Genomic DNA, 24,890 nt, shown 5'->3' with positions numbered 1-24,890 from the left:
AAATTAACTAATTAAATTGAATTAAAATAAAAAATCATAAAAATAAATAACATTTGATTTAAATAAATAATAAATATATACATATATAAAATTGTAAAATAATAAATATATACATATATAAAATAATTAAATAAATTTGATTTAAAATTATGAAAGAATTTGATTTAAATAAATAATAAATAAATAAATATATACATTTGATTAAAGTAATAAATCTGATGAAAATAAAAAATAGTAAAAATAAATACATACGATTTACTTTTTATAAAAGTATAATTATATACATTTATTATACAGTTTTTCCCCTTCAGTTTATCTGATATCAATAACAAAAAAAATAAATAAATATAGGCCTGTAATAAAATAAGATTAACAAACTAAGTTTGATTAAAATAAAAAAAATCATAAAAATAAATAAAATTTGATTTAAATAAATATATACATATATAAAATTGTAAAAAAAATATACATATGTAAAATAAATAAATACATTTGATTAAAAATTATAAAACTTAATTAAATTTTATTTAAATAAATAATAAATAAATATATATATATATATATATTTATTTATTTATTATTAAGTAATAAATAAATATGATTTAAAATAAAATAATAAAATAAATGATTTGATTTGAATAAATATATAAATATATACATTTAATTAAACTAAATAAATAAATTATTTTAATAAAATTAATTTATAAAAAATATTTAAAGATTTTACTTAAATGAAATTAATAAATACATTTTATTAAAATAAAAAAATATAAAAATAAAATGAATTGAATAAATCGATCAGTACAATACTTTCCAAATAATATTTTACACATTTATAATATTCACAGTATTAATTAGATCTTTATACATGAAAATATATAGCTGCCTTTTACATTTTAATGAGGGATTCCCATTATAAAGATGAACATGGTGTCTGTGAAACATTTCAATCACAGTATAATCCAGTGATATTAAACATGCACAGCGGGTTGATTTCTTCGAGAAAGTGGTTCTGGTCAGTCCGTCGGCCTTTGAAGGTGTTTCTACAGCTGATTACGGAGATGATGATGATGATGATGATCAGCAGACGCTCCTCGTGTGTCCCGTTCAAAGAGCCGCTGAGCTTTGATCTTCAGCCCTCACAGAGGATGTGAGGACACACACAGACAGGTGCCATAGCAACCAGGAGGCTGTCGCCACGGCAACGGGGGGCTGTTTAACACTTAGCTGATGATGAATGTTTCAGGTGTCGTCTAAGATCTTGGTACATGTGTTTTATTTGATTTACTTTTAATGGATTTATGATGAACACTTGGTGCTTCTCTGAGAGCTTCGATACGGCCGACTGTGATTTCAGAGATGAATAACGTGGAAATGAACGAGTAAATCCAGTCTGCGGTCGAACGAGTCTCAGTAGTCGAGTGTGTTTGTGTCGTCTGGGGTTGATCGTGTCATGTTTGAGATCTCTTCCGTTCTTCATGAGAGTCACACACCTCTCTCAGCCAATCAGCTGACCGCATGTGTCCGTTCACGGCTCCGGTCGTAGAAAGATCCGTTACACTGAATTTATGTTGTGTGAAGATGAAAACGATGTGAACTGATGTGATGATGTCGTAGTGTGTGTTCTGTGAAGGAGGATTTTTGTCCTGTAGGATGCAGAGGAAGTGATGTCATGTTCTGCAGGTCCTCAGGTCAAGAGGTCAAGGTTTACCTAGTTAACCCCTGCTACACCATTATGATGCACTGAGTGTGTGTGTGTGTGTGTGTGTGTGTGTGAGTGAATGTGAGTGTGTGTGTGTGAGCATGAGCATGAGTGTGTGTGTGTGTATATGTGTGTGTGTGTGTGTGTGTGTGTGTGTGTAAATATGTGTGTGTGTGAGTGAACATGAGCGTGAGTGTGAGCGTGAGCATGAGTGTGTGTTTGTGTATATGTGTATATGTGTGTGTGTGAGTGAGCGTGAGCGTGTGTGTGTGTGTGTGTGTGTGTGTGTGTGTGTGAGTGAGTGAGCGTGAGTGTGTGTGTGTGTGTGAGTGAGCGTGAGTGTGAATATGTACTGTATATATGTGTGTATATGTATGTGTGTGTGCATATGTGTGTATGTATATTATGTGTATATATGTGTGTGTGTGTGTATGTATATGTATGTGTGTATGTATATTATGTGTATGTATACGTGTGTGTGTGTGTGTGTGTGTATATATGTGTGTGGTGTGTGTGTGTGTGTATTTGAGTGTGTGTGTATATATATGTATGTGTGTTTGTGTATTTGTGCATGTATGTGTATGTATACGTGTGTGTGTGTGTGTGTGTGTGTGTGTATGTGTGTTTTTGTGTATTTGTTTGTGTATATATGTATGTGTGTGTATATATGTGTGTGTGTGTATATATGTGTGTGTGTGAGTGTGAGTGTGTATATGTACCGTTTGTATGTGTGTATGCGTATGTGTGTGTGTGTGTGTGTGTGTGTGTAAGTGCGGTGTGTGTGTGTGTGTATTTGAGTGTGTGTGTGTGTGTGTGTGTATATATGTATGTGTGTTTGTGTATTTGTGTATGTATACGTGTGTGTGTGTGTATGTACAGTATATATGTGTGTGTGTGTATATGTGTGTTTGTGTATTTGTGTGTGTATATTATGTGTATGTATACATGTATGTGTGTGTGTATATATGTGTGTGTATTTGAGTGTGTGTGTATATATATGTATGTGTGTTTGTGTATTTGTGCATGTATGTGTATGTATACGTGTGTGTGTGTGTGTGTGTGTGTGTGTGTATGTGTGTTTTTGTGTATTTGTTTGTGTATATATGTATGTGTGTGTATATATGTGTGTGTGTGTATATATGTGTGTGTGTGAGTGTGAGTGTGTATATGTACCGTTTGTATGTGTGTATGCGTATGTGTGTGTGTGTGTGTGTGTGTGTGTAAGTGCGGTGTGTGTGTATTTGAGTGTGTGTGTGTGTGTGTGTGTGTGTGTGTGTATATGTATGTGTGTTTGTGTATTTGTGTATGTATACGTGTGTGTGTGTGTATTTGAGTGTGTGTGTGTGTGTGTGTGTGTGTGTGTGTATATATGTATGTGTGTTTGTGTATTTGTGTATGTATACATGTATGTGTGTGTGTATATATGTATGTGTGTTTGTGTGTGTGTGTGTGTGTGAGACGTGTGTGTGTGTGTGTATACATGTACAGTATTTGTGTGTGTGTGTATATGTACTGTGTGTGTGTGTGTGTGTGTGTGTGCATTTACAGTATTTGTGTGTGTGTGTGTGTGTGTGTAACTGGCTCAGAATCTCTCCATGAAGCACATTAAAGATTGTGTTTATCTACAGAATAAGAGTCATCTTTTAGATGCTGAACTGTGTTTTTGTGTTAAACTCCAGTGTGTGTGTGTGTGTGTGTGTGTGTGCTCCTCAGTGTTGTTATGGAGTCGTGTGTTCAGGGGTCAGTACTGAATCATGAATCACTTCTCTGACTCTGTTCACTGCGTTCGAAGCTCTGCTCTGTTTCAGGCCAACTTTCACTATTATTAGTGTCTGTGCATTAACTGAGCTCAGCAGTTTCCCTCCGCAGTCTCATTACATTTACAGGCCGGAGAGACCGCGGGTAACAAAAAAAATTAATTGGAGGCGTTGCGATAGTTGGGCGGGGTGGATAAATCAGCTCGCGGGACGACAGTTTTATGTGCCGCAGAAGGGAAGGAGGGGGTTTCGCTTTAATAGGACAAGATAAAAATGTTGGGATACTTGATTTTCCTCCGACTGCCGTTATTCAGCGGCGTGTGATATGTGGAGTTAATTCAGCTCTCGGATCTGTATATTTCACGTCTGCAGTGCCATGCGGAATCGTTCATTTTCTGCCCGTTTTGCCTCCGTTTTCCGCTCCATCCCTCCTCCTCTCTGCACGGGTTTTCTTTCAATCTCTCGGCTTGTAAATTTGGCTAAAAGAAGCTGCGCGGGGAGATATTTCAGCTGCGACAGCCCTATAAAAACGTCCCGCATGCTTCACTCGAGTGTAATAAAGCGTGTTCGGGGTCTCAATCTCTCAGGATGGAGTGTAAGAGTCACGGTGTCTGACGGGACAATGGTCGACCCTTGACCTCTCAGAGGTCACGACCCAGTTCAAGGAGATGCTGCTCGTAAGGGTTGGCGGTGAAAGAAGGAATCTGTTTGTGTGTGAAATGTTTGTCAAGTCTCTCTCTCTCTGTCACACACACACACATCCTGTGAATGCTGTGGCTCAGTCCGGAGAATAAACCCGCTCCGTGACGGGAGTGTTCAGTGTGTGAGAGGCGTGTTGACCCCGTGACCTCTGAGAGTTGAATCGGAGGCCACTGGTGAAAACCACGAAAAGAGGCGTCACATGACGAGCTGTTGTGTGTGTGTGTGTGTGTGTTCAGGAAAATCACCTTATAGATGATTAAAAAGTCACGATTATCTTATTCCGTGATAGAAACACGCTTCCATAGTTTCATGTGTTATTCTGTATAATAGATGTGCAGCGCTGACAGTATTCAAATGAAGTAACTGTCATTCTTTCCAGCTCAGACACGCCTCCTTTTATGTAAATGAGGTTCATTATATATTGCAGCTCATTCACAAATCTCAGCTGTATTTGCCTGTAGCAATTAACGTCGCACTTTCTGTAAGTAAATATTTTATTTGAAAGAGTGCAGATGTGATTCATCAAATTATGTTCCTTTCATCGTGTTTTTGTGAATTATGTGCTGAATTAACAGCATTATCAGCGGCACAGTGATTCTCAAATCATTGATCTGTTTGTTGAAACGACACGCTTCATCTTTATGATTTGAACCCCAGTAATGATGATGATGATGATGATGATGATCTTCCTCAGTGATTCTGAACAGTTAATCAGGTTATGAAGGTCTGTGTTTCTCAGTTAATAACTCGGCGCTGCTGTTTCAGGATCAGTGATGAATGGCTGTTTCTCTCTCTTTTGTAGGAGATCAGCACTTTTATTCTGCTGGTAATGCAGCGGGACACACACACACACACACACACACACACACACACACACACACTTGCTCGCCTCACAGCAGCTCTTCACCTCGTTTTCTTCATCATTCTGTGTTTTTTGCGGCCTGTGTTTAGTTTTACAGTCTTTTACAGCATTTACTGATGCCGACGGGGTTCAGATGTATCGTGGATTGAGTCTTCACCCGTCAGCATCTGTAAATGCTGTAAAAGACTGTATATATATGTGGAAACACTGTGTTTGAACATCAGATGTTGAGTATTTGACGGTGAAACCACATCGTTCTTCCTCAGTTTCCTCATTTTCTGCATGTGAAATGAGACTCTGGAGAGTCTAAAGAGGATTTCAGTCTGCAGGTGGTTTGACCTTTTAAATTATTCACACACATCAACTATTCTTCTGACACACGGTCTCTCCAAATGAATGTGTGTTTGCTCCTGAACATCCTCGTGTTCCTCACGTGTCCTGAAGCGAACGCAGTAGAGTCAGATCTACTGTGATCATAGTCCACAAACCCAGAAGCTGTTTTTCTGTATGTCTGAGTTTTGTTTGACCTGAGATCTGGTCATCTGCTGTAGAGTCATGTGAGTGTCACTGTCCTCTGCTGGTCAGTGTGTGTCATTACACTCCGAATGTTTGCACTTGTTTTAATATGTGCTTTCAGAAGAACACTCGTGTGTGTTTGACTCTCACTGACTCCCTGACTGAAGGTTTTTTCCTCCATTTTGTCACCTGATGGCGTTTGGGTTCCTTGCCACTGTCTGTATTGTATAAATAAAGCTGACTCGACTCGACCCGCTTGTTGTGTTTATATTTGTCTACTCCTTCTAAATGAGTGTGTTTCTGTCTGTGATTGTGTCGTTGCAGGTGTTCTGAGGGGTGATGCCCCGTACAGGCAGAGCGGCATCGGTGTGTTAGACGGCGCGGCTCACGTCAGAGAGACAGACACGTGTGTGTGTGTGTGTGAGTGTGTGAGTGTGTCAGCATGGCTCTGACCGACAAACACAAAGTCAAGAGACAACGACTCGACAGAATCTGTGAAGGTGAGGCTCGTTTATTCTGCTAATAAATGTGTGTGAGAGTGTGTGTGAGAGAGTGTGTGTGTGTGAGAGTGTGTGTGTGTGTGTGGGAGTGTGTGTGTGAGACAGTGTGTGTGGGAGTGTTTGTGAGAGTGTGTGTGGGAGTGTTTGTGAGAGTGTGTGTGGGAGTGTTTGTGAGAGTGTGTGTGTGTGAGAGAGTGTGTGTGTGTGAGTGGGAGTGTGTGTGTGAGAGAGTGTGTGTGGGAGTGTTTGTGAGAGTGTGTGTGGGAGTGTTTGTGAGAGTGTGTGTGGGAGTGTTTGTGAGTGTGTGTGTGTGTGTGTGTGAGAGAGTGTGTGTGTGTGAGGGAGTGTGTGTGTGTGAGTGTGAGAGAGTGTGTGTGTGTGAGTGCAAGTGCAAGAGAGTGTGTGAGAGTGAGTGAGTGTGTGTGTGTGAGTGTGTATGTGAGATTGTAAGAGTGAGTGAGTGAGTGAGAGTGAGTGTGTGTGAGAGTTTGTGTGTGTGTGTGTGTGAGTGTGCGTGTGTGTGTGCGCGTGTGTGAAAGAGAGTAAGAGTGTGTGTGTGTGTGTGTGTGTGTGAGTGAGTGTGTGTGTGTGTGTATATGAGAGTGTGAGTGTGTGAGAAATTGTGTGTAATCAGAGTTGTTTTAATTTCGATATATATATATTCTATTATAGTTTTGAATTAGATATCTTTTAATTTGTTTAATTTTTCTTATTTTATTATGTGCATTTTGTCACATTGTCAGCAGTCATAGTTTTTAGATTATATATATATATAATACTTTATTTAAGCTTCATTTCAATTAATAAAAGTTTTAGTTAACGATAATAACCCTGACTGCAGTTTGAATCAGATTGACAGGACGAGGAATTACTGAATTAGCATTCATCTATCATTCATTCTGTTCTTCAAGGGGTTTTAAAACTTTTTCTTGGTTAAAAAAAAAAAAAGTTTTTACAGCAAGTTTTTTTTTTAATTTCAGTTCACTAATTAACTTCCTTTATATTTAAATTCGAATTGGATTTAAATTTAAATTGCAATTCTGAATTCAATTCAAATTCAGAATTCTCAGGTTAATTCTGGACACAACCCTGGTTTTTAATTTATTTTACAGATAAGCTCCATTAATCATCCACATTTTTAACCAATTTATTTTAGTCAAAAAGCTATTTCATCAGTGTAGATCTCCCACAATCCACTGCAAACTCACACTGGTCTCTGACTCTGTTCTGATATGAAATCTGTTGATGGATAACATCAAGTCTCTGTGATCTGATTTTACATGAAACATGCCGTGTCATTTAGCAAATCGGTTATTAAACCAGTGGCACAAACACAAACGAGATCCGGCGGTGTCTATGGAAACCCTCGGGCTGGATGACACTCATGATTAAATCATTACACTGGTTGAGATGTATTTGCATAATCTTGCCTGCCTGCGGTATGGAGATGGAGCACAGATAGTTTAATCAGAGGAACTACAGGGAACGATCCGACGGAGAGCAGCGCTGCAGGGAAAACGCCAATCTGGCACGTCTGTTGCACACGCTACCAACGGCTCGGATGGGTTTTGGAGAGAAAACCTCACTGTGGCCCCGTTATTACAGGCCTGAGGGGTCTAGATGAAGTGAGTTTTAGTCTCCTTTCGTCTCATGGTGTCTTTGCTCGTCCCGTCTGTTGCTCCATCTGGCTTCAGCATGGGCTGCTTGTGGCAGGCTGCCTGCGAGGAGGGTTTGAGCGGCAGGCGATGTGAGGATAGAAGAGCACAGTCACATGCTGCTGTGGTTAAAGCAGGCGTTCGGCCCGTCGGCAGATGTTACTCCGCAGCTGTGAATCACTAACATGTGTTTTCCTCTCCAGGCTCTTGTTAGAGAGTTAAAAGGCCCAGCAGCAGTTTAAACCTTAATTTATATATACCGCAGTCACAGTCAGTAGCGGCGTTTGCTGTGTTTCACCCGTTTCACTTTAAACGGGCCTCGCTACTGAAATGGCCTTCGTCTGCTTGCATGTGAAAAAGAGGAAATTAATGAGGGCTTGGGGCAAAAATTGCACCAAAATGAATAAAAATGCCCCCCAAAAAATATATAGAGCAAAAATGTCCTTGTATGAGTTATTGGTATAAAGAATGTTTTTTTCCCGAATATCAGCACATGTGATAGCCTATTGATTTTATACAACAGTTCAATAAACAAGAAGTTAATGCTAGGTGACTTTCATTGACTTAGTACAACTGAATGAGTCTGCATTTTGAAGGAATCGTTTGAATGATTGAATGACTCACTCGTTAAGATGATGATTTGCCGCCACCTACTGGCAGTTTTAGTTTCATGACATTTTTTCGTGCTTTTCATCGTAAGAAGCGCTGGTCTCTAGATATTTCCCGAGCCCCTCCGTTAGTGTAATTCTGGGGGATTTTGGGGGGATTTTATTGTCCATCATGTGATTACTTGGAAAAGTATGGAAGCTTGTTTTCGCCATGAAATAAAAAAATTTCTCGCAATTGCAAGTTTATATTTCACAATTTTGACTTTTTTTTTCTCAGAATTACGAGATATAAACTCAGAATTGCATGATATAAAGTCAGAATTTGCGAGTTATGAAGTCGGAATTGCGAGTTATAAAGTCGGAATTGCCAGATATAAAGTCAGGATTGTGACATATAAAGTCGGGATTGCGAGTTATAAAGTCGGGATTGCGAGTTATAAAGTCGGGATTAACTTTTTTTATTTTTTTATTTAGTTGCAGAAATAAGCTTCCATAGAAAAGTCTTAGCAAATGCTGCTAATTAATAAAATGAGAAATTCTGATTTCAGACATAAAAGGTGTATGAATATTTTGGAAGGCTTTATATGACCTTGTACATGTTATTGTTAAATCTGTTTATGCAGCTTTTGCAGAAATGTACTGTGAGTGTATCAGATGGTAATACCGTTACACTCACTCACTAGAACAATCACTGGAGGTGCGTTTTTGTATTGTTTTTGTCTGCATGTGTTTATTTTAAGCCTTTAGGATTGTCTCTATTTTCAGGGAAGTGCTGTCAGATGTGTTCATGTTTGTTGGGCCGTTATTACAGATACTTCTGGACTCTGGAAGGATTGTGAACTATTTATCATGACGCTGCTGAACTGACCCGTCACTGCATGTGAATGTTCATACAGCGGACGGACGGAGACACTCAGTGAGAAATGGACTACAGGGCAGCTGGGTGTGTTAGACTTTAACAGAGAGTCTTATTTGTCGTCAGCGTTAGACTACTCATCTGTCACTGAGCTATTTTATACTTCATATTGTGCCTTATGTCATCCCTTAGGAAATCATAGGTGAAAAAGACACATTTTCAATAATTAGTTACATTTATTAATAATAATTGGAATAAACAATTCTTCCTGAAAGTAATATAGTCCATCACTTACTGTAAACAACAGTAATTTGGCATTTATTATGGAATATATTGTGTTTATTACAGTTTTTAATGCTGCTCTTATAATGCTAATCTTCTGTACTGTAGATAAAGGGTTAATCCATTTCAAGTGGTCCAATAATTGTAAAGTTTGTTGCTTGATATGACCTTGTACAGTAACCCAAACAAAGTTAAACCAAGTAAAATACAAATAAAAACTGGTGCATTTGTGATACCACTCAAAAAAAAAAATTGGGAAAATAACAAATGATTATGCAACCTATGTTGGACCTCTTAAAATGGATTAACGCTTAAAGGATTAGTTCACTTCAGAATTAAAATTTCCTGATAATTTACTCACCCCCATGTCATCCAAGATGTTTATGTCTTTCTTTCTTCAGTGGAAAAGAAATGAAGGTTTTTGAGGAAAACATTCCAGGATTTTTCTCCATATAGTGGACTTCACTGGGGTTCAACGGGTTGAAGGTCCAAATGTCAGTTTCAGTGCAGCTTCAAAGAGCTCTACATGATCCCAGACGAGGAATAAGAGTCTTACCTAGAGAAACCATCTGCCATTTTCTAAAAAAAAAAAATAAATTATACACTTTTTAACCATAAATGCTCATCTTGCACTGCTCTGCGATGCTCCACGCATTATGTAATCATGTTGGAAAGGTCACGCGTGACGTAGGTGGAAGTACCGATCCAGTGTTTACAAAGAGAACGTGCAAAGATTAAGTCAAACGCCCTTTACAAAAAAGGTAAAACAACGATGTCGGACTATTTTAAAGTTGGAGGAGAAAATGAGATGGAGTTTTTCGCCCTACTGCGGTACTTTCCAACATGATTACGTAATGCGTGGAGCATCACAGAGCAGTGCAAGACGAGCATTTATGGTTAAAAAGTATATAAATTTTTTTTTTTTTTTTTTTTTAGAAAATGGCCGATGGTTTCTCTAGATAAGACTCTTATTCCTCGTCTGGGATCATGTAGAGCTCTTTGAAGCTGCACTGAAACTGACATTTGGACCCGTTGAACCCCAGTGAAGTCCACTATATGGAGAAAAATCCTGGAATGTTTTCCTCAAAAAACATAAAGAAAGACATAAACATCTTGGATGACATGGGGGTGAGTAAATTATCAGGAAATTTTAATTCTGAAGTGAACTAATCCTTTAACTAATAAATAACTAGCAAACAAAAAATATTTCAAACAAAATAGCCCAATATAAGTCTAAACTAAACATGTCATCATGATCTTATTTGAGTCGTTTATAAGTAAAGCGTTCATCATTAGTGAGTTCTGCTCAGATCTGTGTGTGAGGAATAACACCGAACTAAGTATGGCGAACAATCGGCCGTTTGTTTTGGTATCCATAAAAAGACATCAGTCCGTTCATGTTCTGCAGACAGTGAGACACAGGATGAGATGACAGTTTGAGTGTTTGTCATGGGGACAGTGGGTATTAAGTTGGTTTTATTTGGACTAATCTCTCATTGCTGTAGTGGGGCCAGTAGGGACGGATAAACCCCACTGGATTAGCATGAGCCCTCCGCCAATGCACTGTCCTTCTGTTTTCTCTCTTTTTGCATCTTTCCATTGTTATATTTGTCTCAGAATCAAATCCCGATAGCTGTGAGCATCCAGAATCCGTCCTGTGTGGTTCAGTTGGTAAGTTTGTGTTACTGAGCTGTTGTGTTGTCCTATTCTTCTTCTGTCTGACTTGCTTATGTTTCCAGAGATAAATAATTCAGCGATTACCTGCCAGTCACATGATAGCATGACCTCAAGTGAGGCAAAAAAGAAATGTCGGCTAGTGATCAGGTGAAATGTTACCTTCCCTCACACACCTTCTCAGGGAAACATGAGAAGTGAAATCAAACACCTGCTTTTTTCCCCCTTCTCACAACCGTCCTCTCCTCTTTCCTCACCCGTGCCTGCGTTCACTAACCGTTCGGCTGTTAGTCTGTGCTGTACGAGGAAACTGCGCTCGTAAGACTCTTTCTGTTGGAAACTAATGGCTTGCTTCCACTGAAACTAGCAAATTCTGCAGGAACTTGATGGCTGTCCGAGGCACCGTTCCTCCTCCGGATTACTACCCCTTTGATATCGCTCTATCGGCCCAGCCACCTGAAGATCTCCAGGGCTTTTACAAGGGAAACCAGCACATGCTGAGCAGATCAGGCTCGCATTATGGCCTGGCAGGAGGGGTCAGGACCGCTTGGGATCAAGGGCAAGCTAGAGCGGCTACTCCTGGTCCTACGCCCGGTCCTCCTCCTCCTCCTCCACCCCCTCCACCTCCACCCCCTCCTCCCCCACCCTCGGCTCATGAGATCAGCCGCTTGTACAGGGATTCTCTGGCCATCAAGATGATCCCAGACAGTCAGCGTATTCGCAGTAGAGCCGCTTCACCCGCTTGCTTCGGCATCGACTCCAGGTTTCCGGCCGAACACTCCGTTTACGGTGACGTCAACGGCTTCCCTCTGGAGTCCTGTCAGCCGGCCTCCACCTGCATAGTGGTGGACCCCACAGCTTCGGGCATGGATGGGACTCGAGGGAACCAGGCTTATGGCTCCGTAACCACTCAAAGGATGCCCTATGACCCTGTTTACGATCCAGGCGCCGCACCAGCTCCCCTGACCTCCGGGATGCCCGGCCACCACCCTTCGGTGGCCGACCCCAAGAGGAACGTGGATCCGGGGTTTCTGTCTCTCCTGCGTTCCGAGGGTCTGTCTGAAAGCACCATAACTCTTCTTCTACAGCAGGGGTTTGACTCTACCGCCATGCTCAGCATGATGGAAGACCACGATATCCGCTCCGTGGCTCCCAATTTAGGCCAGGTACGTGTGCTGTCCAGAGTGGTTCTCAATTGCAAGACGGGTGCGACCGGTGCCGCAGGGATGCGGGGTCGTTCCAACAGCTTCAGCCACCGCAGTGATCTCTACATGCAGCCTCAGGCTCTCAACATGGACTCTCATCTCATCCATCCGCCTCCCAGCGCCCTGCAATCCGTTTCCCCTAGAATGGGAGAGTTTTTGGGTCGCCGGCCAAGCAGCGCTCCCTCTCAGCATCTACTCGAAACCACAACCTACCCAGCGGTTCGCCCGATCGGAGGTCTTCCGGTCAGTCCGGGCGGCTACAACACTGCGCTACCTCAACCACGGCCGCTATCGATGTACAACGCCCACACCGGCCTGGCCATGTCCGCTCAGCAACACCCAATGAACACTCCGGGAGTGGCACCCAAGACCTTCTCCAGTACGTACTCTCCCATGGAGCTGATGAAGCGCCCACCGAACCTTCCTCCTCTCTCTCCTGCTCACAGCCCACATCACAGCCCACAGTTACTGCGGAAGGGAACGGCGCCGGTGGAGAGCGCCGTCCTTCCGGCATCTTCGGCCCTCCAGCATCAGACCGTTAATCCTAACAACAAGCTGACCCGCCGAACCGGACCACCGGTCATCGTGTCCACCATGGCTTCTCCTGACACAAGTAATGACCTTCTGTCTTGTCCGCTTGACATTTCTCTTGGCTAGTTTCACCTTCATGTGACGGTTTTGCGGTTGTGCTTGTTGATATTTAGGTGTTGTTTATTCTTTGGTTCTTGTTCAGATGTACTCAATAGCTCTCTTTACTTGAAATATTGGCTGTTAAAATGTTTATTTTCATGCTTTCTGAAATACACAGTTTTAGACAACTCTCAGCAGTAGACATTGGATGTGCAAAGCAGATTTGGCTAAGAGCTCTGTTTTTAGACCAGGAGACTATTTATATGCCCTTTCTAGTGGGATTCGGTGTTTGTGATCCCTGCTGAACTTCCTAAATAGACTCGCCTCCATAAACATGAAGGAAACTCTTTGCAGCAGCTTAAGGAATATAGAAAGTTTTAACTGACCTTGAGTCTGTGCCGATGCGTTTGTGTGTTTTATAATTTTAAGAGTTAGTTTTAGTTATAAGCCTAAATTTATGTTACGTATTCATATTTTCAAGAAGCACCAGTGTCACTGCCAGAAGATCAAAATGAATCAAAATGCTGGGTTAAAAACAACCCGAGTTGGGTTAAATATGGACAAACCCAGCATTTGGCTTGTTTTGACCCAGTGGTTGGGTTAAATGTTTGCTCAATCTGCTGGGTAGTTTTATTTAACTCAACTATTGTTTAAAAATGACTGTATGTCTGGCTTAAAATGAACCCAAAAATAGGTTGGAAATTATAAATCAGACACATAATTACTAGAGGCAACAATAATAATCAAAAGGTGAACATTTATTAATAAGCAATTTAATAAACGTTTATTATTTATTAAACTTATTAATAAATGTTAATTAATTTAGTATTTCCAACCTATTTTGGGTTCATAAGCGAGCAATATAGTAATTTTTAAACAATAGTTGAGTTAAATAAAATGACTAACATTTAACCCAACTGCTGGGTCAAAACAACCCAATTGCTGGGTTTGTCCATTTTTATCCCATAATGTTTCAGAAAATTCCATCAAATTAATCACATATGAGAGGAATTTGGGGAATTATTTGCTGTATTACTTACATCTGGGCCTTTTTTGAGCAAAAACTTACAATTATGTCACACATAGTCTTTCTGACATTCAGCAAGTGTTTCCCTAACTGTGTGTGTGTGTGTGTGTGTGTGTGTGTGTTTTACAGTTTCAGCTGAGCACTGTACCTCACTGCAGGCCTAATCAGAGTCTTAGAGCCTAAAATCTCATTAGGGTTAATAGGATATGCAGAGACACGGTCCTCTGGAAGCGTGTTAGTCTCTCGACTGGAGAGTCTCTAGAAAACTCGCTTGACTTTTCAGGGCAAGAATTTACAAGTGAAATGCTTCAGGCTAGTTTCTGTGAAAAAAACGCTGATAAACTGATGATTCATGACGTTTCTTTGAAGCTTTTAAACTGAAGGTGGTTGTGTTCAGGACGCTGGTGTGTAAATGAGTTCTGACTGACCTTCAGTGCTGAAATGTTTCAGTGTTTAATGATAAATGGTTGTGGAAAGGAAACTGCCACAGATTTGTGTGCATGTTATGATCACCATAATGAATGCATGTTAAACTCATTTCACAAAAGTCAGCGTGTGTGTGTGTGTGTGTGTGTGTGTGTGTGAGTGTGTGTGTGAGTGGGAGGTGCTCTGTGGCGGCTGTCGCTCGTCTTAAACTCTCTCGGTTGGTTGGTTTCATAAGTAGTTTATTAACGGTGCCGTTAAACAGAGCAGCGTCTGCAGCTCACCGGCAGACACACACCGACCAATCTGACCGCAGCACGTCCTGCCGCCCGGATGGATCACGCCGCAGGTCAGTGACACGTGTGCGTGCGTGTGTGTGCGAGACATGTGACCCGATCCTGTTTACGCAGAGAACACCTGTGGCTGCAGTGCATTGTGGGTAGTGAAGGGTTAATTAGCTTAGGCGTGCAGCAGGATGAGTCTGTTTATGTTCATCATGTGTCCTGTAGAAAGACAAAAAGATTAAAGATGTGTGTGTGTGTGTGTGTGTGTGTGTGGGGTTATGTAATCTTAAGTTTAGATCACACAAGATTCCTCAGCAGTCTTTCCAGGGCGGATCAGGCCGTGTTTGAGAATGATAATTGTTTACAGGCTTTAAATACACGTTTGATAGCGTTTAATGATGATTTCAGCAGCGTCAGTGTTGAGTTTGGATATGAAACGTGCGTCTCCGTCTCTGGATGGAGGTCAGTGTGAATAATTCATGGCTTGTAAATGGAACGGCTCATGGATATTGAATATCCGCACACACACTGTGTGTCACCCTCTTTTGTTTTCATTTTTTTGTTTTGTTTTTGTTGCCTCTGTCTGTTTTTGTACAGAAGCTTGTTTCCACCACAGAATAAAAATATAAACTTGCAATTGCAAGAAATAGTTTTTATATAAAGATAAAAAGTCGCAATTATCTTTTTTGTTATTATTATTCTCTGGCAGAAACAAGCTTCCATAGTTTTTCTTTTCTTTTACACAGTGACCCCAAAATGTTACTTATAAATGTTTGAATGTCAACTTTATTAATGTAGCGCTTCATACAGACTGTTTCAAAGCAGCTTTCTAACAGAGAAATTCATCTGTACAGCAGCTCTAAAAGAAAACAGTGTCATTGTTCAGCTGAAACAAGATCATCAATTATTAAATTAGTTCATTTCAGCTATAAAACAGTGATGTCATCGTCCAGCTCAGTTCAGCTCTCATCCAATAGCGTCAGTGCATTCAGATCATGTTCAAATCAAGTGTCTTTTATTGTGAGTAAAGATGCTCAAACACACTTTACAATCAGATCGTCTTACAGGCAGAAGTCTGCTGGGTTTGAAATGCTAAAATTGGCAAAAGATGAAGATTATAGGATGAATATTGTGGTTAGTTAGTGAATCATGTTGATCGTTCATGTGATTCTGAGTGAACTTGAGCAGAACTGACTTCATACATCTACTAAAAATCACCAAAACAGCAGAAGAAAGACGATTTGAGCAGATAAAGATGAATGATCTGATGAACGATGTGTTTTGAGTCCGCTGTATTTGTCTTGATTCATGTTTGTTGCTTTAGAACAGTTTTCCTCACGTCTGTCGCTCCTGAATCAACAGGTTCTTGATCAAACCGTCTGTAGTTTGAACATCATGATGTTTTCACATCCAGAGCGATTTACAGATTCCAGAATCACTTTTCATCACATCTTATTAAAATGACATCAGACTCGTAGAGCATCATTGGTCCTGGAAATAAAAATCCAGATAATTTCATCAGTAGATAAATAACATGAGCTCTGAGGTGTTTAAATGTGTTGATATATTATCATATTATGTATAAATTATATCTTTGGAAGCAGAAATGATCATCCACTCTCACGAAGCATTGTGAATGACTTTACAGTAATCGCGTCTCTGTCACAAGCTACTTTTATTAATTTATTTTTTGTTATATCTATATTGCTATATGGTTACGGTCTGATTGCCTGTCTTTTGTTGTTCTTTGCTTGTATAATGCGATAAACTTCAGACGTCTTTAGTTGAGATGATTGCAGACGGCCCTGAGATTCACATTCACTGCAGTTATTATTTATCATTTGTATTTAAAAATTACCAGTTGCAATGGAAAATGAAATGAAAACCCAGTTTTACAGTCACATCAAAGCCATTAAATGAGAATTACTGATTTTTAAAATGTATTAAAGATGCTCTTATCTATTCAGTCACGAACACAGAATTCTGAAGAGGTTTTAACTATCTATAATCTCATAAATTAGTTTGATGCCGTTATGTGTCTGCTATCAAATGACATTAGATTTAATGATGTTTTTGTCAAGAGAATACATGCAAGAGCATAAAAGTGTATTTTGATGGAAAGACGTTTGATGTGAGGGCAAAATTACGTCATTCGATGTTTCATTCACACTGTACATTTGAGCAGATTTTCGTACTGTAAAACATTCTTGTTTTAAATCAAAGTTTGTATTGAGGAATCACTGTTGCTCTACTAACAATCACAGATTGTTTTTCCCAAGGTGACAAAAACGTGTGCTAGTAACTGTTTAGCTAAAGAACACACACACACACACACACACACAGACACACACACACACACACACACGGTGTTTGGATTAGCATGCTATTCTTACTGTTTCTACTGTGTGTATATATTGCAGGAATAGTATAGTACGCTATTTATAATTCAGCCTCTGATTGGTTCCCATCATAATCTGTACTTCCTGTATGATGTCAGTGGGTTGAAATCAGATGCTCTGAAATCTCGTTAAGTACTTTTGGAGGATGAGGTGTGCGTGCATGTTTCTCAAACTTTATTTTGGTTTGTTCAGATGTAGTGAATTTTTGGAGGTAATTCTGTCCTCAAAGTAAAACACTTTTATCTGTGAGATTTTCCTTCGAATGCTTCATATTTGCCCTCAGAAAATGATGCAGTTATTAATATTATAGTCTGATTAAAGTGTGTGTGTTTGTGCAGGTATCAGGCCTCAGATGGTGAACGGGCCGATGCATCCTCGTCCTCTGGTGGCTCTGCTGGACGGCCGCGACTGTACGGTGGAGATGCCCATCCTCAAAGACCTGGCCACCGTAGCCTTCTGTGACGCCCAGTCCACACAAGAGATCCACGAGAAGGTGAACACACACACACACACACACACACACACACAATAGACTCAGAATAAGTTGTAGAGCGACTGTAAGAACAAGCTGAAGTTTGAGTTTGTTTCAGGTGTTAAACGAGGCAGTGGGCGCTCTGATGTATCACACCATCACACTGACACGAGAAGATCTGGAGAAGTTCAAAGCCCTCAGAATCATCATCCGCATCGGCAGCGGATACGACAACATAGACATTAAAGCAGCCGGAGAGCTGGGTACTGAACACAATAAAGTGAAACTAACCCCATAAATCCTCCTGTATCTTATTTGATACTCACATTTAAACATGAGAAGTTGCATTGAGGTTAATTCTGTGTGTGTGTGTGTGTGCGCAGGTATCGCGGTGTGTAACATCCCGTCGGCAGCGGTGGAGGAAACGGCCGACTCGACGCTGTGTCACGTGTTGAATCTGTACCGGAGGAACACGTGGCTGTATCAGGCGCTGCGGGAGGGGACGCGCGTTCAGAGCGTGGAGCAGATCCGTGAGGTGGCGTCCGGAGCCGCACGCATCCGCGGGGAAACACTCGGACTCATCGGTTTCGGTTAGAAACACTGTCAGACATAAACTACAGGATGATTGTTTTGTTATTTACTCACATATGTTAATGAGGGACACGAGTGACCTTGACCTCTCACATGTCATTTACAGTAAGGAGCTGCAGTTGTTGACAGATGCTGTGTGTCTCTGCAGGTCGTTCGGGGCAGGCCGTCGCCGTCAGGGCGAAAGTCTTCGGCTTCAACGTGATCTTTTACGACCCGTACCTGCAGGACGGGCTGGAGCGATCGCTGGGCGTTCAGCGGGTTTACACACTGCAGGACCTGCTGTACCAGAGCGACTGTGTGTCGCTGCACTGCAACCTGAACGAACACAACCATCACCTCATCAATGACTTCACCATTAAACAGGTACCACTATACAGAGATGTTCGAATCTTCAACCGATCGTTCTTTTAAAGGGTTAGTTCACCCAAAAATGAAAATAATGTCATTTATTACTCTTCCTCATGTCGTTCCACACCCGTAAGACCTTCGTTAATCTTTAGAACACAAATTAAGATATTTTTGATGAAATCCGATGGCTCAGTGAGGCCTCCATAGCCAGCAATGACATTTTCTCTCTCAAGATCCATTAATGTACTAAAAACATATTTAAATCAGTTCATGTGAGTACAGTGGTTCAATATTAATATTATAAAGCCACGAGAATATTTTTGGTGCGCCAAAAAAACAAAATAACGACTTATATAGTGATGGCCGATTTCAAAACACTGCTTCATGAAGCTTCGGAGAGTTATGAATCTTTTGTGTTGAATCATGATTCGGATCGCGTGTCAAACCGCCAAACTGCTGAAATCACGTGACTTTGGCGCTCCGAACCGCTGATTCATAACTCTCCGAAGCTTCATGAAGCAGTGTTTTGAAATCGGCCATCACTATATAAGTCGTTATTTTGTTTTTTTGGCGCACCAAAAATATTCTCGTGGCTTTATAATATTAATATTGAACCACTGTACTCACATGAACTGATTTAAATATGTTTTTAGTACATTAATGGATCTTGAGAGAGAAAATGTCATTGCTGGCTATGGAGGCCTCACTGAGCCATCGGATTTCATCAAAAATATCTTAATTTGTGTTTCGAAGATTAATGAAGGTCTTACGGGTGTGGAACGACATGAGGAGGAGTAATAAATTACATTATTTTCATTTTTGGGTGAACTAACCCTTTAAGCTGGTAACAGTTCAAGCTGGTTTACAGAATCAAACTGAACCGGATCAAAATGAACTGAATCAAAACAAACTGAATGAGTCGCTTCAGTCAAAGTTAGATCTTTGTTAGAGTAAAGCCCGAAACACACCAAGCCTACGCCGGCGAACTAGTGTCGACAAAAGCAGATTGCGGGGTTGGCTCATGTTGGCAGCGTCTGGGTGCAAAGTTGCCCTGACACACCAAACTGATGCTCGACACCCGACGGCTAAGTAGCACGTCCGTTCTGCACCGGCGTAAGAAGAAATGCCTTTCCGTACCAGCAGGTGGCAGTAGCTGAACAGTCAATCAGAATGATCAGATGGCCCGACGAGCTCCGATGCCGATTCAACATGTCAAATCGGCCAAAAAAGGGACCAACTTCAGCCGACGGTGTGGAACACACTGGGAAAACTTAGTCGGCCGACGAAGTGTGTTCCGGGCTTTAGAAATGGCTCGTTGGGTTCTTGTTGAGTCGGTCATGACTGAAAAGCTCACTTCCAACTCTTGCCTGTAGGTTTGATTCGTTTATTATGAACCGGTTCTTTGATTCAATAACCCATCTGGACATGCTCATTGGCTCATTCTGTGCTGAAATGAACGAATCAAAAAGAACTGACCAAATGAGTCGCTTCTAGCTGTTGAAGTTAAATCTTCTGAAAATTTCGACAGATAGAACTGGCTCATTCGGTTCTGTTTGAGTCAGACATGACCGAAAGGCTCCCTTTCAACTCTTGCCTGTAGGTTTGATTCGTTCACTTCGAGCCGTTTATTTGGTTCAGCAGCCCATCTGGACATGCTCATTGGCTCATTTGGTGCTGTGCTACTTCAGATGTGTGTCTTGCATCATCAACCTGGAACTAAAGTTTTGGTTACCGGTGTGGTGAGAAATTGAGTCCCCCCAGGAAACGGGTCTCCTTTAGGACCCTGAGTGATTCATTTCATATTTCAAACATGTCGTTTGTGCACTTAACATCATACAATAGTGAAATAGGTTATAATTAGTCAAGACATCACGATAACAACTCTTGATCAGGGGTCCTAAAGGAGACCCGATTCCTGGTGGGGGACTCCATTTCTCATGACACCAGCTTAAAAGAATGATTCATTCAAGAGTCAGTTATTACTAGCCAATGATGCCACAGGCTGCTACTGCCTCCCTCTGGAGAAACAGGATTATTACACCTGTGTGTGTGTGTGTGTTAGATGCGTCAGGGTGCGTTCCTGGTGAACACGGCGCGAGGAGGTCTGGTGGATGAGAAAGCTCTCTCTCAGGCGCTGAAGGAGGGCAGGATACGCGGAGCGGCTCTCGACGTTCACGAGACCGAACCCTTCAGGTGACATTTACACGTCATTTCTGTGACATCCAATCATTTCAACTTGAACAAGAAACATGTTTTGTACAAAATCTTTTGTCCAAAAATGTGTACTTGAGCAGCAAATCATCATATCAGAATGATTTCTGAAGGATCATGTGACACTGAAGACTGGAGTAATGATGCTGAAAATTCAGCTTTGATCACAGGATATAAATTACACTTTACTATATATTCACATAGAAAACAGCTGTTTTACACTGGAAAAATATTTCACTATTTTTCTGTATAAATGCAGCTTTGGTGAGCAGAAGAGACTCTTTCAAAAACATTATAAATCTTAATGATTCCAAACTTTTGTAACTCATTATTTGCTTAATTTACACCAGCTGAGAGAATCTTTTCTGTGACAGAAACACACATGCAGTGCACAGAGCAGAAGTTTATATTTGTTGCACCTTAGATGATTTCTAACAAAAGTCTGTTTTGTGTAGTTTTGCGCAGGGTCCTTTGAAAGACGCCCCTAATCTGATCTGTACGCCACACACGGCCTGGTACAGCGAACAAGCGTCTCTAGAGATGAGAGAAGCCGCCGCTACAGAGATACGCAGAGCCATCACAGGTACAGACTGGACGTCCCATAGATTAATCATCTGTCATTTATGAGCTGATTTTAATCGTCCAAATTTGCAAATTTAACTTGTACGCAAAATTGGAATATCACATCAAACATTTGCGTATAAAGCATCATCTCCATCCCATGTGTTCAAGAGAACAAAATCATCTCTTCCTGGGAAACTGGAGCAAAATGTCAGTAATAAAAATGTAAGTTGCTGCTCTTTTCTCCTCCATCATAAATGAGTTGGTCTCAGAGCGTCAGACGAAACACAAACGCTGTCATGTGATCTTGCGTTCGGATGCTGGTGTTTGGGAACACAGTCATGTGAGACGCTTCTGGAGGGAATTAAACCAAATCATTCTGATGACAGACTTTGAGTCAGGCGTTTCAGAACCACCAAACCAACATTTAAGATGCTGCGATGTCATTGGTTAGTCCAGTTATCCAATCACAGCCTCTGCTGAGGCACAATGAGTGTTTCCATCTTAGATCATGCGTATGTCTACTTATTAGATAAAAATACTGTCCACCTCAATTGAGCTTTTTCTGTGCACATCTTGGCATTTTCATCCATATTTTTTTTGCGAACGAAATAAAATTGCGGTCTGACGGAGATCATCTCTCTGTGCGTCTCAGGTCGTATTCCAGACAGTCTGAGGAACTGCGTTAATAAGGAGTTCTTCGTGTCCTCGGGTTCTTGGGGAATGATGGAGCAACAGGTTCATCCTGAGCTCAACGGCGCCACATACAGGTACGACACACATCTGCAGTCGCGCAGTCATCCTGTGCTGCTGCTTACCTTCATTCATCAGTCACATTATTCATTATGATAATCATTTGATTTTCATTTATTGTGTTTTACCGCAATCCAAATAACATGATCATCATGAATAATTAACACTTAAAGAGTTAGTTCACCCAAAAATGAAATTTCTGTCATTAATTACTCACCCTCATGTCGTTCCACATCTTCGTTCATCTTCAGAACACAAATCAAGATATTTTTGATGAAATCCAAGGTTTTTTTATCCTCCATTAAAAGCAACGAAATTATTACCTACATTCAAGGTCCAGAAAGGTACTAAAGACGTCGTTAAAACAGTCATGTGACTGCAGTGGTTCAACCATAATGTTATGAAGAGACGAGAATACTTTTTGTGTGCAAAAACAAAACAAAAATAACCACTTTATTCAACAATCTCTTCTTCCCTGTCAGTCTGTTACGCAGTTGGTGCAGTGCTGTGTTTACATCCGAACGTCGACTCATTATTGACCGGCTCCTGCATCAGCATCACACACGTGTGTCGTGCTGATCACGTGACCAGAGCCAGCCAATAATGAGCCGGCGTTCGGACATAGAACCTGGAAGCGCTGCAACGTAAATAGTGTAGCAGAATGACAGGAGACAAGTTTTGTTGAATAAAGTCATTTTTGTTTTGTTTTTGAGCACAAAAAGCATTCTCGTCGAACCACTGCAGTCATGTTGACTGTTTAAATGAAGCTTTTACTACTTTTCTGGGCACTGAATGTGGTAATTTCGTTGCTTTCAATGGAGGATAAAAAAAATAAATAAAAAAAAAAAAAAATATATATATATATATCTTAATTTGTGTTCTGAAGATGAACGAAGGTGTGGAACGACATGACGGTGAGTAATTAATGACAGAAATTTCATTTTTGGGTGAACTAACCCTTTAAAACCCTGTAAGCCCCACCCCTAAACAGTCACATGACATGAGTTTAACTCTGAGCCCCGCCCCCATCTGCTTCTCTCACACAGCCAAGTCAACCAATCACTGCACGCCATCACGACCGGCTCCGTCCCCCAAGACAAAATCAATGCCTAAACCAAGAGCAGGTAAACGCTGAAGATCTCTGACGGACAAACCCTCCCTCAGCGCTTGGTTTAATAGATCCTGTTTCTGTAAACTTTACTCTCTTCCTCCATCTTTAAGGCTTTACGCCTGTTTTCTATGATTCCAAGAATCTTTATCTGACAAACAAATGTCATTTTTTCAGCTTTTTTCCCCTGACTTTCCTGTTAGATACAGTACAGTGTCCTGGCTGCTCATTTTCATAAGCCTTTGTTTCAAGCTGATTATCATTCTCATGCATGTTATAGTTCCATATGGTGACCTTTGCCCTCTCCCGCAGGTTCCCATCAGGTATGGTCGGAGTGGCGGCAGGGGGTGTCCCAACGGGTTTGGAAGGTCTGGTGTCAGTGACCCACTCACTGCCCGCGGGGAACCACCCGTCACAGACGCCGTCCCCAAAGCAGCCCTCCAAACACGGAGAGAGCAGAGAACACCTGACCGAGCAATAGCATTAGCATCACACACACACACACACACACACACACACACACACACACACACAGAGACTGTTACGCCACGTAAGAGGAACTTTACAGACTGATATCTCCACCTCTTGACGTTTCTTTATACTGTTTTGGAGGATGTTTTGGTCATGTGACTGCAGCACGCTCTTTTATTGGACACTTTTACAACCATCAACAGAAACACAATGGAGTTTGTTAGTTTGACGTGTTTCTTTTTCATTTTTCATCTCTTAAGTGTGAATACTTTAATTTAAATGAATCAGGCAATAGAACTCAAGTCAAAGCCACGCCCACTGATCCATCCATCAGGATGATTGACAGCTCAGTGCTCTGCTCTGATTGGCCTGGGCTCTCAGACTTTAGCCAAGGAGTGAAACCTCAAAATATTTCTCATGTGTGTTTTGTTTGTGTATCTGTTCATCAAACTGTGATCTCTATTAATGAACAGCTCAAATACGGTTGAGTTTCTCGTTCTGGTTCAGATGATGTTGTTTAGATGAAGGTCATTTCGTATTTTATATATTCTGTGAGTTTTTGGTTCGGCCTCTGCTGCTGGTTCACATCGGCTTCATTCCGCTGTACGACTCAGGAAAATCACCTTCACAATTTTTAATTTTTCTCCACCAAATCTTAATACAGATGATCTGCATATTTTCTCTTTGCTGTTTCGCTCATGTTAGTATTTTTATAAAGTGACATCTCATGGTTACGACGTTTCAAAAACTGAGAATTTAAGAAAAAAAATTTCCAAGGTTTCTATCGCCTAGATCAATGTTCCTGTAATCATAGTCGAGTGTGACCCTCCCATGTCGTGTCTCTTTTATTTGGTTTGTTCTAACGAAGGGTGTTTGTCAGAAAAAGCGAGACCTGATTCTCACATGAGCAAAAGTGGGAGGTTGTTTGTTTTATTGTGATTATTTGTATTTGTTCCTTGTACAAGGTGAACATTTAGCATCAGTACAGATCAAATAAAACATGCAGGTTCAAAACTGTTTTTGTTTAATAATTACGTCAATCCCTGGAATATTGACGTCTGACATAATGCGTCATATCATGCTTTTGTGCATTCATTTGCTTAAAGTCCCCCTGTACTCAATAATTTTATCCCTTAAAAAAACAAAATGACACATTTAAATGTTTTCCTGTGAAAAATATGTCTTTGTGCCTTAAAATAGCTTGAATGTAACTACACCATTGCTTCATTTAGTATAAGTGGATCTATGAATATGCTAATTAGCCTCGCCTCCACTTACTAGCACGAGCTCATT

At 40.8% G+C, this 24,890-nt stretch overlaps 1 protein-coding gene across 5 annotated transcripts in view; it reads left to right on the top strand.

Moving 5' to 3' along the window:
* ctbp2l (C-terminal binding protein 2, like) overlaps positions 1-24,614 on the top strand; it is a 41,587-nt gene extending 16,973 nt beyond the window's left edge. For 3 of the 5 annotated variants that reach the window (XM_051915139.1, XM_051915138.1, XM_051915137.1), the window contains 9 exons: positions 5,864-6,039; positions 17,421-17,575; positions 17,673-17,817; positions 17,938-18,144; positions 18,294-18,508; positions 20,556-20,686; positions 21,160-21,287; positions 21,921-22,035; positions 23,439-24,614. In XM_051915139.1, the coding sequence (XP_051771099.1) occupies positions 5,982-6,039; positions 17,421-17,575; positions 17,673-17,817; positions 17,938-18,144; positions 18,294-18,508; positions 20,556-20,686; positions 21,160-21,287; positions 21,921-22,035; positions 23,439-23,607 (1,323 nt within the window). In that variant the 5' untranslated portion in view covers positions 5,864-5,981 and the 3' untranslated portion in view covers positions 23,608-24,614. Of the gene's footprint in view, positions 1-5,863; positions 6,040-10,901; positions 12,933-17,420; positions 17,576-17,672; positions 17,818-17,937; positions 18,145-18,293; positions 18,509-20,555; positions 20,687-21,159; positions 21,288-21,920; positions 22,036-23,064; positions 23,143-23,438 lie in introns of those variants that run through there. The other 2 variants (XM_051915140.1, XM_051915141.1) reach the window with 2 other exon arrangements.
* The last annotated feature ends 276 nt before the right edge of the window (positions 24,615-24,890 follow it).

The sequence above is a fragment of the Ctenopharyngodon idella genome, chromosome 12 (assembly GCF_019924925.1).
Source record: "Ctenopharyngodon idella isolate HZGC_01 chromosome 12, HZGC01, whole genome shotgun sequence".
NCBI classification, from domain to species: domain Eukaryota; kingdom Metazoa; phylum Chordata; class Actinopteri; order Cypriniformes; family Xenocyprididae; genus Ctenopharyngodon; species Ctenopharyngodon idella.
This window is presented reverse-complemented; position numbering and strand designations above follow the sequence as displayed.